General features: G+C 37.7%; 1 protein-coding gene across 1 annotated transcript; it reads left to right on the top strand.

The window, feature by feature from the left end:
- The first annotated feature begins 325 nt into the window (after positions 1-325).
- Positions 326-1803, top strand: LOC145775072 (uncharacterized). Its single transcript, XM_082586268.1, has 2 exons — positions 326-558; positions 1269-1803. The coding sequence occupies exons 1-2, from the start codon at positions 433-435 to the stop codon at positions 1713-1715; spliced, it is 573 nt and encodes a 190-aa protein (XP_082442394.1). The 5' UTR covers positions 326-432; the 3' UTR covers positions 1716-1803.
- Positions 1804-14336: the final 12533 nt, after the last annotated feature.

Below are 14336 nucleotides of genomic sequence, written 5' to 3'. Positions count from 1 at the left end.
AAAAATATGCTTTTATGATTCTAAATACATTATGCTTTCAGCGAACCATACTCTGAGCTTGTTAATCAATGTTCACAATGACAACTTGCAAGCAAACAAAGCCACGGCAGGCTACCAGCTTTTTAAACGTGGTATTCATGAGGCATACAACATTCTTTTCAGGCAGACTACTTAGACATAAACAAAAGCAACCTTGTTCTATGTTTCTCTTGAAATATATTGTTATCAGCAGAGGTCAGTTTGCTGTAGCCTAACTGCTTTTAAATTTTTTTTACAAGTTGTCAAGCTATAGGCTAGCCTACTCATTTTCGTAAAGTGTATAAACTCTGATGCGTGTAATGGAAAATGAGAAATTGACTGATTTTGGAAATAACTGGCAAATCAGATTCACTTTTGCTGAAGATATTTGACTTGCTATAAACACATCTTAAAATGCTCGCCCGAATTGCACGGCATAAACACAAGCAACCGAATTATGACGAAGGAAGAGGAAGACCGCATGCACAAAGACACTGCAATGCAACAAAGAAACATTCAAACTCAAGCTCTCAATCATTTGTAAGTTTTAAATCTATTACAAACTATTACTTGTCAGGCCCGTGAAGAGACTAGGCCTACATTGAACCCGATACCAATGACATTTCCAGCCCCCTAGAACTAGACACTGCTAAACAAACGCATTATAAACAAAAGTATACGCGACGTTTTCTCTTCCGGCCCCATGGATGTTTCATTTGTGTTACGCAAGGAACCACCTTTGGGTACTTTCAACCATCTTGTCACAGTGCTCAAACTGCCGAAGCGGTAAGCTGAGCAATTTTTGGCAAAAATGTATTATTTGTTTTCCAATTTTATAGCCTATGTAGGCTACATAATATTTAAATCAGGATTTTTTGAAAATTCAACTATTTTTTGCATGCAGGTAGTCAATATGTAAAAGCATATTACTTATATGGAGTAATCGTAAAATTTCTGGATGTTAGTAAAATTAGCAACGCTTTTAAGCTACCGTACCATATTCAAATTACGTGAATAACCTTTTTTCCTTGATGCTAGCAAAATCTCATTTGGGTATTTGGTTAATCAATAGATGTAGCCTACCCTACTAAAAAAAAAACGTAGCATAAGTGCACTATGCAAAATTGATAAGAATACGTTTGAAAACACTTTCTTTTAGTCCAAGAAAAAAAATGTTCACAATTAATCTATGACATAACTACGTTACTGGGAGACGAGTCATGGGATTGTTTTTCTTTGTATACTTTTAGATCAAGTTTTGCGAAAACAATCCGGAACTTCGACCATCGATTTGCAGTGGAATTTTGTTCTCACTTATCACCATTGTCGGACTTATCTTTTTTTATTTTTATAAAGAAAAGCTCCTTGTAGCAACGGTGGCGGTATCATGCGGAGGATTCGTATCTGTGTGTGCTTCTGTGCTATTCTTCTTTCTTCGACGAAGATCTCTTCTGCAGTCCGGTTCTGGGAATACAGGGGTCAGTGATGAGATTTTAACTGAAACGAATGGATTAAATGTGGAAGACCCTTTGATGTTTAAAGCGATGACTCATTTGAAATACAGGTGTTGTGAAGATGTTTGGGAGACCAAATCAGCGTTGCTGCAAATCAAGGTGAATCAAAACACAGTCAAACTTTTGCCAACTCGGAGGTGTCAGTACAATATCGTTCCAGTGGCTTTCCGACAAGGAGTTTAAGGCTTTGAACTTGTCTACTGTGTAATTGAATTAGTTTTCATGCTGCTAATACATTGCAAATTGTGCATAAAGTGTAAACGTAAAATAAATCGTTTGTAAACGTAAAATAAATCTTTCGACACGTGTGAGGCTGTTCAAAAGACACTCTTCTTAAAAATTTCAGCTTCTGACGAACTAAAAATAATGTGGCACCTTAGCCTACCGTACTACAAGGTAGTAACAAAATCATTTTGTGAATTCAAATGCGACGGGTATGCCTGTTTGTAAATCTGACATCTACATCAGCAAAGCAACAGGCAAATATTATGATATTTAATCACCAACCTACAGTATGTAAGCTAGTAGCCATGAACAAGTTATTTTTCCAAATTTTGAAAGTTTCATGGTACAGCTGAGAATCTCTCAATACCACGCAATGCCGGTCTTTGGGGTGTGCGAACCATGCGATCGCACATGGCCCGCAAATTAGGGGGCCCGCAATTTACTTAGAAAACGCAGTAATTTTTGTCGTTTCCAATGCTAAAAATTTCAATTCGATTCACAAGCAAGTATCGGTATCCTTGAAGTCAGTTGCGGCTTTAGGGTGAAGCAAGTGCTGAGATTGTCGCGTCGGTCAACTACCGCCGGACAGCACCATTTTACAGTAATATTCATACCCTAAGTTTTGTTGAACATCCTCTCAGAATGCACCAAATTCAAAGTAACTTATCAAAATTTTCTAGGGGACGCCAGACGGCCGTCAAAATCCCCTCCCCTTTCAAAATAACTAGCTACGCTACTGATTGGATTATTGTCATTGGGGCCCGCAAAGCATATTCCGCACAGGGTCCGAAATACCCTAAGACCGGCACTGATACCAAGTATTCTGACGTTGCCCCCACTTTGAGAAACACTGATGTAAAATCATGGGCTGTTAGCCTACAACGGTGATTTCCAAACTTTTTACTCGGGTAGTCTACCATTAGGAAGATTCGTATAGTGTCCGAGTACGAGTAGCCTACTAGGAGAAATCGTTGACTAGTAGGACGCTTTTCCAAAGGGACAATACCATTTTCTTGAACCGTGGTAAATGTAAATAACTGAAATTGTGCGTGTGGAAGCAAGATGCTAGTTAACGTCGTTTGACGTAGTTTGGTGGTAAATTTTTTTGTAGTTCAAGCATGACATCAAAAGAAGTTTTATTTAAACTGTTCAAGTAAACATGAGTGGTCAGATTTTTTTGTGTTTTTGATTTAAATGACTTAAGGGGAAATAGTTTTTAGGTTGAGTTAGTCCTTGTAACTTCTACTTCCATTAAGAAAAAACTGCAAAGTTAATTTTTTTCAAGTTTTAGACTGAGAGGCAAAAATATTTCAAAATAGAGTTTAGGCACCAGTGGGTCATTTTTTCCAAGGACCTGTGGGACAATATAAACGTATACATATACAGCATATATAACACAATATGATGGTGTTTACAGCTCTTTTTTTTTTCAAAAAATTATGGGACATATAAACAACTCCATAGTGTATTCTATTTTGTTTTCATTAGTGTTTGTTTTGTAAATTTGAGAGTTTTGTTGAGTAAATCCATTTCAATGTTTCTTTGATGTAAAGCGTCGCAACAATGCCTTGTAATACACAATTGCATGCATGAAAGCAATGTAAAATCTCTGTTTCTTATTTGCAACTAGTTTCGTGTTGCACTAAATGCCTTTTTAAAGTGTCCCGCTGCTCCCTTAGGTTAGGTACCACAAGTAGGACACTTTAGTGAGGCATTTAAAGGCATACTAAAGGAAAATTTCAAACCGGAATTAAGCATTAAAATGAGTAAACTGAAAAAAAGTAAAAAAAAAAAAAAAGTAAACTGAACATTCAAGAATACATTTCAAAAACAATTACCCAAAAAAATTTGTTTTCAATGGCGCTGGCAAGGCCCAAAGTCCAGTGTTTCATTTATTTTCATTTTTTTCAAAATGACCAAAACGTGCAAACACAGCTCAAGAATACGTCATAAAGTCCAGCAATAACAAAAGCCACGTTACCAATCTGATGTTTTGAGCAAACTGTCTGCTGTTTTGATGTTAAAATGTGCTGTTTTGATGTAAATACATACATAGCCTACAGTCAAATCGCCCGCAGTAACAATTATTGCGTGATCGGTTGATTGCTAGACTTTATGACGTAGACTTTATGACGTTCTTTACAGTCGCACGCTTCGTTGCTCAGGCCAATCTCGTTTTGAAAGCTCTGACAAAAGCACGCGCACAATGGTGGTCAGACCGCAATGGGGCCAAATTTTATTGAAAATCGTTTTATGGTAGCATGTTAAACACAAAGAACGTGGAAAATCGCCAAATCAGGTTTTTCCTTTAATACCCCTTTAAAACTTGAAAATAAACATTCAAACATCAAAATTTTTGTTGAAATGTTTTGAAGATGTGAGCAAAAGGTGAAACTTTATGAAAAATGTGTTTGGTTCACATTGTCTGTAAATTATTTGAGTTATTAAAGAAAAGCTATTTTTGTTCCACTGGTCGCTGATCTCTTCTATCTACTGCAGGATATATCAAGAAACCGAAATATGCAATAAAAAGTCGGAAAGTTTAATGAATATTAGCACAGCGCTCAAGGACAAATTAAGAAATGAAAAAACTACATAAACACATCAAATAGTTTTAACGAGATAGGTGTAGCCTAATAGTTTTTTCTCCACCAGTTGGTCAATGCAAACATCGTTAACACCGCATCTAAAATCATGCGAGGGCGCAACAAAACAGTAGATTGTTTCAATTTGATGGTCACCAGCGCCGATAACCTCTGTTCGCACTCTCACATTCGTTCTGATAGCTCAGTGTCCACTCAGATAGCTCAATTGGTTGAACGTCTAAATTAAGGAACAAATAAACTTCAAAATCAATCGGCACTGGTTCGACTCTCGGGATGTGCGTCTGTTCGTTTGAGCAACGTATTTCAAGGACAGCTTTCCATTCAGCGGTTACTAGTGGATGAAACCATTTACAGAGATGGGCACGGTACATTTTAAAAGTACCGCGGTACCGGTACTCGATACTAGGCAAAAATAGTACCGCGGTACCGGTACTATTTTTAAAAAGTACCGCCGTACCGGTACTCGGTACGGCACTTTTTTAAATACAAGTTACAAGACTTAGAATGATGAATTTTTTTTTGTGATTGTAATCGAAATAATTTTACATTTAAAACCACAAATGCGATTCATCTCCATTCCAATTATATTAACAAGTAACAACAACGCGCCATGACGATGTTCATATTCTACACAAAGACTGCTCAACCAGCTCTTTGGTATAGGCATGCAAAGCTGAATGGAACAGATCGGAAAATAAAGTCACAAGTCTTTTGATTTTGCTCAGTATAAATGCGTAAATTTAAGGTAGGCATATTAATACTTGTTAGTTTATAGACTTATAGTTAAAGGCCAACCCAACAATCCAACATGCCGTATTGGAAGTAAAGGCCATTCAACATCAGAGGTGTAAATGAAATTAGTGTTACTTAAGTAGCAATAAAACAAAAAAACTGATATCCATCTAAAATGGACTGACTTGCAATTAGCATAAAAATTAGCCTGAACACAAAAGCAACTTGCAAAAAATAAAGGACAGTGACACTATAATTCCTTTTTACTTTTATGTTAAGTAGCAATGTTTAGTAACTAGTAGGGGAAGGTGGTGTTAGTTGAGTCAGTGGGTTAATTGAGTCACCATTGTTTTCTGACTAACCAAGCATGACTTCGTGAAGATTAATTGCTAGAAACAATATTATAAGCATTATGGGTAACTGTGTCCATCTTGCTTTAGCAGCCGTGCAAGTTATACAGGTTATACAGTCAGCAAAATGCCATTGTTTGGACTAAAAAGTAAATATTTTCAGTTCAAAGTTGAATCAACTTTGATCCGGCACTGAAGTTGATTGGGATGCTGAAGCTATGCTAGGCGTAAGCGAAGATAGCGTCAAAGTTTCATATAGTTTATAGCTATCTTAAGCATCGTACATTTGTGTAAGACCGATAAAGCTTTACGTATAGATAATATGTTCAATAAATGTCACGAGGAAGGATTGGGGTTGGTTGAGTCAATAGCTGCAGGGCTAGTTGAGGCAGTGACTCAACTAACCCTACCTCAAGTTGCAGGCTGCTGAAATCTTACTTCTGAATTTGAATTGCTAAACGTGCATTATTAAATCAGTTACTTGGACAAAATGAGCTATTATTTGATTAAAATTATCCATTAGGCCTACTTTTCTGTTTAGTTTTACACCCTCACCCATCTCATTAATTACAGCCTTTGGACAGGGCTGTGTATGGCCCGTTTAAGGCGGCCTACTACAACAGAGCATTGAATTCCTGGCAAATACTAAATAATCTTGGAAAGGTTTGTAGTATATATGATGTGGCTGGCATTACAAACCAAGCCTATGAAAATGCTTTTTCCCACAAAAATATTGCTGTCGGTTTTGAGACAACAGGGATATATCCTGTGTACAGAGACATTTTCACTGACATAGATTTTGCTACATCAGAAATGACCAACCGACCTTTAGAGTTACGTGTTGGGATTCAAGCTGAAAACTGTGCTTCAGAAATCAATGAACACACGGATCAGTTGTCCGCAACCTTCGAAGCACACCAATATTAGAGCTGCACATCAAGCTTGTTCCAACATAACTTCTGCTCGGAATTCAGCTAGTTCAGAGACCACTTATGTGTCTCCAATGGAAATACTTCCAATTTTGTCAAATTTGCTTCGCGAAGCAATACAATATGGCCCGCAGGAAAAGCATGAAAAGTATTAGATTTCAGGTCACTAATTTCGATAGAATGTGTGAAATTTGGGTCTAGGCGGTATGAAGACTTTTTTTTAGAGAAATGGCATGAAGTAGGGCGAAATCGAGAGAAATTAGGGCCTGGTTGCGGTAAAGACCTATTTCTATTTTCTTAGAGAAACGACATAAAGTAGGGTGAAATAACCGAGGAAAATTTCGGTCTGGTTGCAGTGAAGACTCTTTTTTCAGGGAAAGACTGTGGAAACGGGCGAATTTGGGGCCATGTAGCCCGCCTGGTATTGTTAATAATTTTTGTGGCCCACAGTACAAAGTAGGCTATTCCCCACTCCTGAATACAATAAACGTTCATTGATGGGATAGATCAGAGGTGCCAGATGGGGGCGGTGCCCAAGATAGACTCAAAAAGTTATTCTTATCATGAATGCCATTGCGCCTCAACTAACCCCACCCACTGACTCAACTAACCCTGCCTGCGGGGTTGGTTGAGTCAAACGGTGCTCTATGTTTGAGGTAATAAAAATGGCAATTAAACATGAGATAGCATTTTGATAAATGGATAGTAGCAAGCATACTTCATTACCTTTGTTTCACTTGGAGTTTCATAGGTGTATCTACAATAGGTAAAAAAATATAAGGAAAAATCTGAAACATGACTCAACTAACCCCACCTTCCCCTACTTTTTGAGTAGTTTTATTTTTCATTACTTTCTACGTTCACTTGTTTAGTTTTATGCCAAAGTAACGTTTCGTTCATGATGATTTCTCTTCGCGCCATTTTCGTTCATGGATTAAATCGTTACGGATTAAACCGTTACGGAGTTAACATTGTTGAAAAAAAAGTGCCGATAAGAATACCGGATATTTTGACCAAAAAAGTATTGGGTATTTAGGCAACCGGTATAAATTTCAAAAAGTACCGCGGTACCGGTACACAAAAAGTACCGCGGTACAGTACCGCGGTACAATTGTACTCGGTACTGCCCACCTCTGACCATTTATATAACGTATATAACGCTCCAACAACAAGCGGAAACTCTACTCTGTCATTCTGGGTGACCGGGTCTACAGTACATCAGTGGTTCAAAGCCTCTACAAGTAAGTGTAGTGTATTGAAATGTGATTATTATGTTATGCTTATGACCGGTTACCAGATTATCTTTTGGCAACCCTGGCAAGTATCCCGGAAGTACATTCTGTTGTCAGTAATTAATCAAAGTAGAAGTGCATGTTATTTTTGTATATAATACACCAGTAAACAGACAGAATATGACATTTGGCGACGAGGAAAATATTTAAATCTGTAGCCTATTAGTTCAAGAGGTCCAAGCAGACAGTGAATTGTTCTTATCGTGTTGTCCAAACTACTAGTGAGCATCATGAATGGCGCTGCAGTTACCTGCGAGGTGTCAGCTGTATTACCATTTGATGTCAATGGTAATGCACAAAGCCAGGGACAACGTTGGAAGCGATGGAAACGGGCGTTTTCATTGTATATCACTGGAAAAGGTGTCACCAGTGATGAACAAAAACAGGCTCTGCTTCTACATACTGCTGGTGTGGATGTGCAAGAAATTTATTTTTCTTTGGTTCCAGACAATGAAGGTAAAACTCTTCAAGAGACTTTAACATTGTTGGATGATCATTTTCTTCCTAAGGCTAATGTACCTTTTGAACGCCATGTTTTTAGGCAATTGATGCAAAAACATGATGAGCCGGTGAACAAATTTGTTTGCAGACTGCGACAACAGGCAGCTATGTGTGAATTTGGTGATTCATTGGATACCCAACTTCGTGATCAAGTAATTGATAAATGTCATTCCAATCATTTACGACGAAAGTTTTTGGAAAAAGGAGATGTGCAGTTAAATGATATATTAGCTATTGCTAGAGCACATGAAGCAGTTAATTCACAGGTTAAGATGATGGAAAGAAAATCATTAGAACCAAGCATGCAGCATGAAGTAAATTCAGTTCCTATACAAAGAAAGAGTAACATTAAGTCAAAACAGGGAAAAGACACACAAGAGTGTTTTGCATGTGGATTATTTGGTCATTTCAAACTTGACAGGCAGTGCCCTGCAAGAGGGAAGAAGTGCCACAAATGTGGAAATCTGGGACATTTTCAAAAGAAATGCAGATCAAAAGTAAGGAATACAACACAGTTTTATCAACAAAGAAATGCAAAATCTAAAACCTTTTTAAAATCTAATGCCAATCAAATAGATAATTCAGGATTGGGTGAAAATGAATTTGGAGCATCAACTAATGTCTTTTCAATGAAAAGTTTAACACATGGGCTGTGCAGTGTAAGTTTAAACATTGGTGGTGTGTCTGTGGGAGACATGTTAGTTGATTCCGGTGCATCATGCAACATTGTGAACAAGCAAACTTGGGAATGGCTGAAGACATGTAATATTAATGCAACAACAAGGAAATCTGCTAAAACATTGTACGCGTATGGAAGTAAGAAGCCAATTCCAACATTAACACTTTAGCTGCCAGCGTTTTGAAAAAGTGAGAATAGTTCTCCTCTTTCTCTGGTTGCCATGGTAATGAAAAAATGGGTTGCCAAACTATTGAAACGCACTTTGAAATTTTGGAGCAAATCGGTGTTGCAATTGATCGTCGAAATGACCATTGCATTTACAAGCGCGCCAGTCAGCAAAACAGTTTTTTTTTGCATTGAATCAACCTGTTCAGACGTGAAATCAATGTAAAGAAAAACGATAGGCCGAGTGATTCAACGTATTCAAACATTGAATCAATGTAAATACGAACTGTTAGGCTAATTCGGTTCTTTGAACAAATCGAATGGCTTTTGTAAATATTTCTCAGTTGCAACTTATACCTGGTCAGCAAAAGTTCCTTTTTTACACGATTTCAACGTCTGGCGACGATGAAACGATGTAAAAATGACAATTTTTGCTGGCCGGTAGCTAGGCTACTGTACCGTACCGAAGTTTAACTTAACCAACTAGGCGATTGCAAACATATTTCCTTTCGATGAAACCTATAGGCTACCACGTTTGGTTTGCCTTTACATTACATTCAAAAGTTTTGTTGACATCATACCATAGTCATAGCATATATTCATAAGAAAATGCTTGCTTGGATTTTTTTAGCGACTAGGGTTAGATAGCCTACAGGACTTCTAGCTAGTACCAGTAAGCAGTCTAGTCTAGTGACTCTAAATGAATAGGTAAATTAGTCTAAACCTTAAAAAATAATAGAATATTTCAATTACCTTGCTGCATAAAAAGTAAGCTCTTTTACATGACCTATGTGCATTGATCAATATACTAGTAGCCTGGCATCATGATCCCAGTCTAAGAATTTCTAGACCTCGAAGTCATTGCTGTATTTCGAGCTTTGTTCACACAGATTGGTGTTTTGACTTTTATTTAATTTTAAGAATTTGGCGGGGAAATAGGTTAAAAATCGTTTTTTTTTGGTTTAAAATTAAAGCAACCTGTCAGGCCCCCAGACTGGCAACACATTAGGATTTTTGGGGCATTGTGACGTCATGTGACGTTAATTTACATCACAATTGCACGAGCTAACTCGTTTCCAGCAGCAGAACTGTTAAGAACATTTACGGCAAAAGTTGAATCAAAAGTTACACAAAAAGTATGTGTTGCTGACTTTGTTGTAGCAGATACCGATGGACACAGACTATTGGGCAAAGACACTGCAGAGACTTTAGGTTTGTTGCATGTTGGTCCAATACATGTAAATGGTGTTAAATCTGGTGCTAATAATGTTGAACCTCAAGTTGATAATGACATTGTGTCTAAGTATGATGGTTTATTTACTGGTGTTGGCTTGTTAAAAGATTATGAGTTAAAATTGCATATTGATTATTCTCTTAAGCCAGTAGCTCAACCTGTTCGAAGAATACCATTTCCGATGAGAGAAAAGGTAGATGTAAAGTTAAATGAACTGCTTGATGCTGATATTATAGAAGAAGTCCCAGAAGGACCATCAAGTTGGATCTCTCCATTGGTAGTCATACCTAAGAGTGATGGTGACATTCGCATTTGTGTTGATATGCCACAAGCCAATCAGGCTATAGTTAGAGAGAGACATCCAATTTCCACTGTTGAAGAACTGTTGTATCAACTCAATGGTAGTACTGTTTTCAGTAAGTTGGATTTAAAATGGGGCTTTCATCAGATAATGTTGGATGAAACGAGCCGCCATATTACAACATTTGTTACACATCGAGGTCTATACAGATATAAAAGGCTAATGTTTGGACTGAGTTCTGCTCCTGAAAAATATCAGAAAATTATTTGGGATTTATTGAAGAACTGCGATGGTGTTGCTAACATTGCAGATGACATTGTCATTTATGGAAAAGACAGGACAGAACATGACAGTCGATTACATGTGGTACTGGAAAAGTTGTTAAAATCTGGATTGACTTTGAATAAAACAAAATGTCAGTTTAGAATGTCAAAGCTTACATTTTTTGGACATGACTTGCACCAACAAGGGGTAAGTCCCAGTGCAGAGAAAATTGCAGCTATTCAAAAAGCACAACCTCCAACTTCAGCTAGTGAAGTCAGATCATTCATGGGTCTTGTTCAGTTTTCAGCTAAGTTTATCCCAAATTTAGCAACCATTGCAAGGCCTATACTAGACTTGACCAAAAAGACTGCAAAGTTTCAATGGCATAAAGCACACCAAGATGCATTTTTGAAATTAAAAACAGTGATCACAAAGGCTGATACATTGGCATATTATCGGAATGACTGCAAGACAAGAATTGTGACAGATGCATCTCCAGTTGGTCTAGGTGCTGTGTTGACACAGTTACAAGATGGAATGTGGAGAGTCATTTCTTATGCATCTCGAAGTTTGTCTGATGTGGAAAAGAAGTACAGCCAAACGGAAAAAGAAGCTCTAGGGTTGGTTTGGTCTTGTGAAAGATTCAATTTGTATGTATTTGGAAGACATTTTGAACTTGAAACAGATCATAAGCCCCTGCAATACGTTTACACGAAGAAATCAAGACCATCAGCAAGAATAGAACGCTGGGTATTGCGTTTACAATCGTTTGATTTTAGTGTTATCTATCGTCCAGGAAAAACTAACATTGCTGATGCATTGTCAAGGCTAAATAAAGAGCCCTATGAAGAAAGCAGAGATTTAAAAGAACCTTATGATTATGTGAGATCTATTGTTCTTCAAAGTATGCCAGTCGCTTTATCTACAGAAGAACTTGAACAAGAATCAGCTGCTGATCCACAATTGTCAGAAATTAGGGACTATATTCATTCAGGAAATTGGTCCAAGTGTACAGACACAAGCTTTTTGCATGTAAAAAATGAACTGTGTACATATGGAAACTTGTTGCTCAGAGGGACAAGACTCGTTATACCTGCTACATTGCGTGAAAAAGTGCTCAATTTGGCACACGAGGGTCACCAAGGCATTGTCAAGACAAAGAATCGATTACGCACAAAGGTGTGGTGGCCAAAGATCGATGCTGATGCAGAAAAGATGTGTAAACTTTGTCACGGATGTCAAGTCACCAGCGACTTTTGCAGACCAGAACCAATTGCTCGGGTATTGCCACCAAGTGGGCCTTGGCAAGATTGTGCGGCAGATATTCTTGGTCCATTACCAAGTGGTGAGAACATTTTAGTAGTGGTAGATTACTTTAGTCGTTTTTACGAAATTGCAATCTTGAAATCAATCACAAGCGAAAAATTGATTCAAGCGATTCTGCCCATGTTTTCAAGGTTTGGAGTACCTTACTCATTGCGAACTGATAATGGTCCACAATTTGTATCGAATGATTTTGAGAATTTTCTAGAAGAATATGGAGTAATACACCGCAAAACAACACCATTATGGCCTCAAGCAAACGGTGAGGTGGAACGACAAAATCGAACATTGTTAAAGGCAATCAAAGTTGCTCAAGTTGAAAAGAAAGATTGGCGGTATGAGATCAACAAATTTCTAATGGCATATCGTTCAACTCCGCAAGTTTCTACAGGTTCTACTCCTTATTATATGATGTTTCGCAGAGAAATGAAGTCTAAATTACCTGAACTGTGCCGAGAACCTCAGATCTTTGATGAAGGGATTCGAGACAGAGACTGGAAGGGTAAAATAGACGGTAAACTATATACTGACTTTAAGCGACGTGCTGTCGACTCAGATATTCGGGTTGGAGATGAAGTTTTGGTTAAAAGTCAAAAATCAAATAAACTTTCTGCAAATTTTGATAGCGCTACCCAACAGGTAGTTAGAAAGGAAAGGGGGGAAGTGACAGTACAAAACAATGAAGGGGTTCAATTGACACGAAATTCGTCGTTTTTTAAAAAATTGAACACCAGTGATGAAAATGTAAACTCACCTCCTGCTGACATGACCGTGAACGCTGATTTGAATGAGTCCTCAATACCTGTACGTACTCGTCCGACACGTAATGTCAGTAAACCTGCTCGCTTTAACGATTATGTAACTTGAAGTGACTAGAATGCAGACTTGTATGCCTATGATTCCTTTTGTTCTTTCGTTATAAAGACTAGCTCTGGAACGCATGTCTATTTGTTTAAACGTCATGTCAATTGAGTGGTAATCTATTTAATTGTTCGCCACTACAATTTCAAGATCAAAGTGTGAAAAGTAGAAGCAAACGTATTAGGCTAATCATGATCTTTGGAGTATGGCTATATTGCTTTTGACAGTAAATGTTGGTACTTAAAGTTAATCTGTGTATACCATAGATTGCATGAATGATGCTTACGTAAACGAAAACTAATGATGCGTCATTTGGTTCAAGTGCTCATGGTTTTCATCACCTCTAGCTTAATGATCATTTAATGTAAAATGAGTTTTTATCATTGTATGTAAAATAAGTAGAAGTGCATGTTATTTCTGTATATAATACACCAGTAAACAGACAGAATATGACAGTAAGCCTATGCGATACTGACAAGGTTATAAGCTTTAACCGTACCTGTTACTGGCGTACCCCTTATGGTCTCGCCCTCTGCTAATGTTGCAGTAAGCTTACAAAAAAAATGTATATATATATTGTGGTTTATGCTTTGCGTTCGGATTCGGAGTGGAGTTTTAAGTCAAAATATTAGGAGCAATAAGTTGGCCCCGTGGCCGAGTGATGAGAACGTTTGCCCGACGTTCAAAAAGACATGGATTCGACACCACTTCAGAGCTGTGTTTCGGCAAAGACACTTAATGGCATATCAAAATAAAGGGAGCAGCTAACTCGAAGACTAGCCTAATATGTCACTTCGCTGCTTCCTAGCTGTTGTCTGTTGTATCGCAGTGCACTGAAGGCTATTGGCCTACTGTATTGTCGCAATAGGTGCAAAATAAAAAATGATCGCTAGGCTATTATTAAGAAACATACGATAATCAAACGGAAACTTTTATTTAGCTTAAGTTATTTTACAAATTTTATATCTTTTGTAGCAGCTACGGTTTTAAAAAATGTTCATGGCGAAATAGGAATGGAGATATAGAAGTTTCCATCATTCAAATTTTCTACGCTTTTCTATACCTTTGACATTTTCCATCCCGAAGTCTGCCACGATTCCATTCTATCTTCCATTCCATTTCCTGCTCTGGTTTTTAGAGTACCATAGGCAAGTTGTGAAAAATGGCAAACAATTTCTTGGAATAATTCATCACTATAGGTTTGTTCTCAAAGGAAGTGAGGAGTTTGAACATGTTGTAGCTTTGGTTCTTGATATTCTTTACCGACGTGCCAAGCTTACGGACAAACGTTCGCCTTGTTACCTCAGTGGTTATGCGCCCGCCTCAAGATGAAGCAGCGCTG

This window comes from Aplidium turbinatum, chromosome 8, assembly GCF_918807975.1.
Source record: "Aplidium turbinatum chromosome 8, kaAplTurb1.1, whole genome shotgun sequence".
NCBI classification, from domain to species: Eukaryota; Metazoa; Chordata; class Ascidiacea; order Aplousobranchia; family Polyclinidae; genus Aplidium; species Aplidium turbinatum.
The sequence above is the reverse complement of the archived record's forward strand: the minus strand, read 5'-3'. Positions and strand labels throughout refer to the sequence as shown.

Bases quoted from the DNA above. Each gene is read 5' to 3' on its own strand.
- LOC145775072 (XM_082586268.1), top strand. From the start codon at position 433: ATGCTCGCCCGAATTGCACGGCATAAACACAAGCAACCGAATTATGAC. The intron at 559-1,268 runs GTAAGTTTTAAA...GTATACTTTTAG, and splicing joins ACTCAAGCTCTCAATCATTT to ATCAAGTTTTGCGAAAACAA.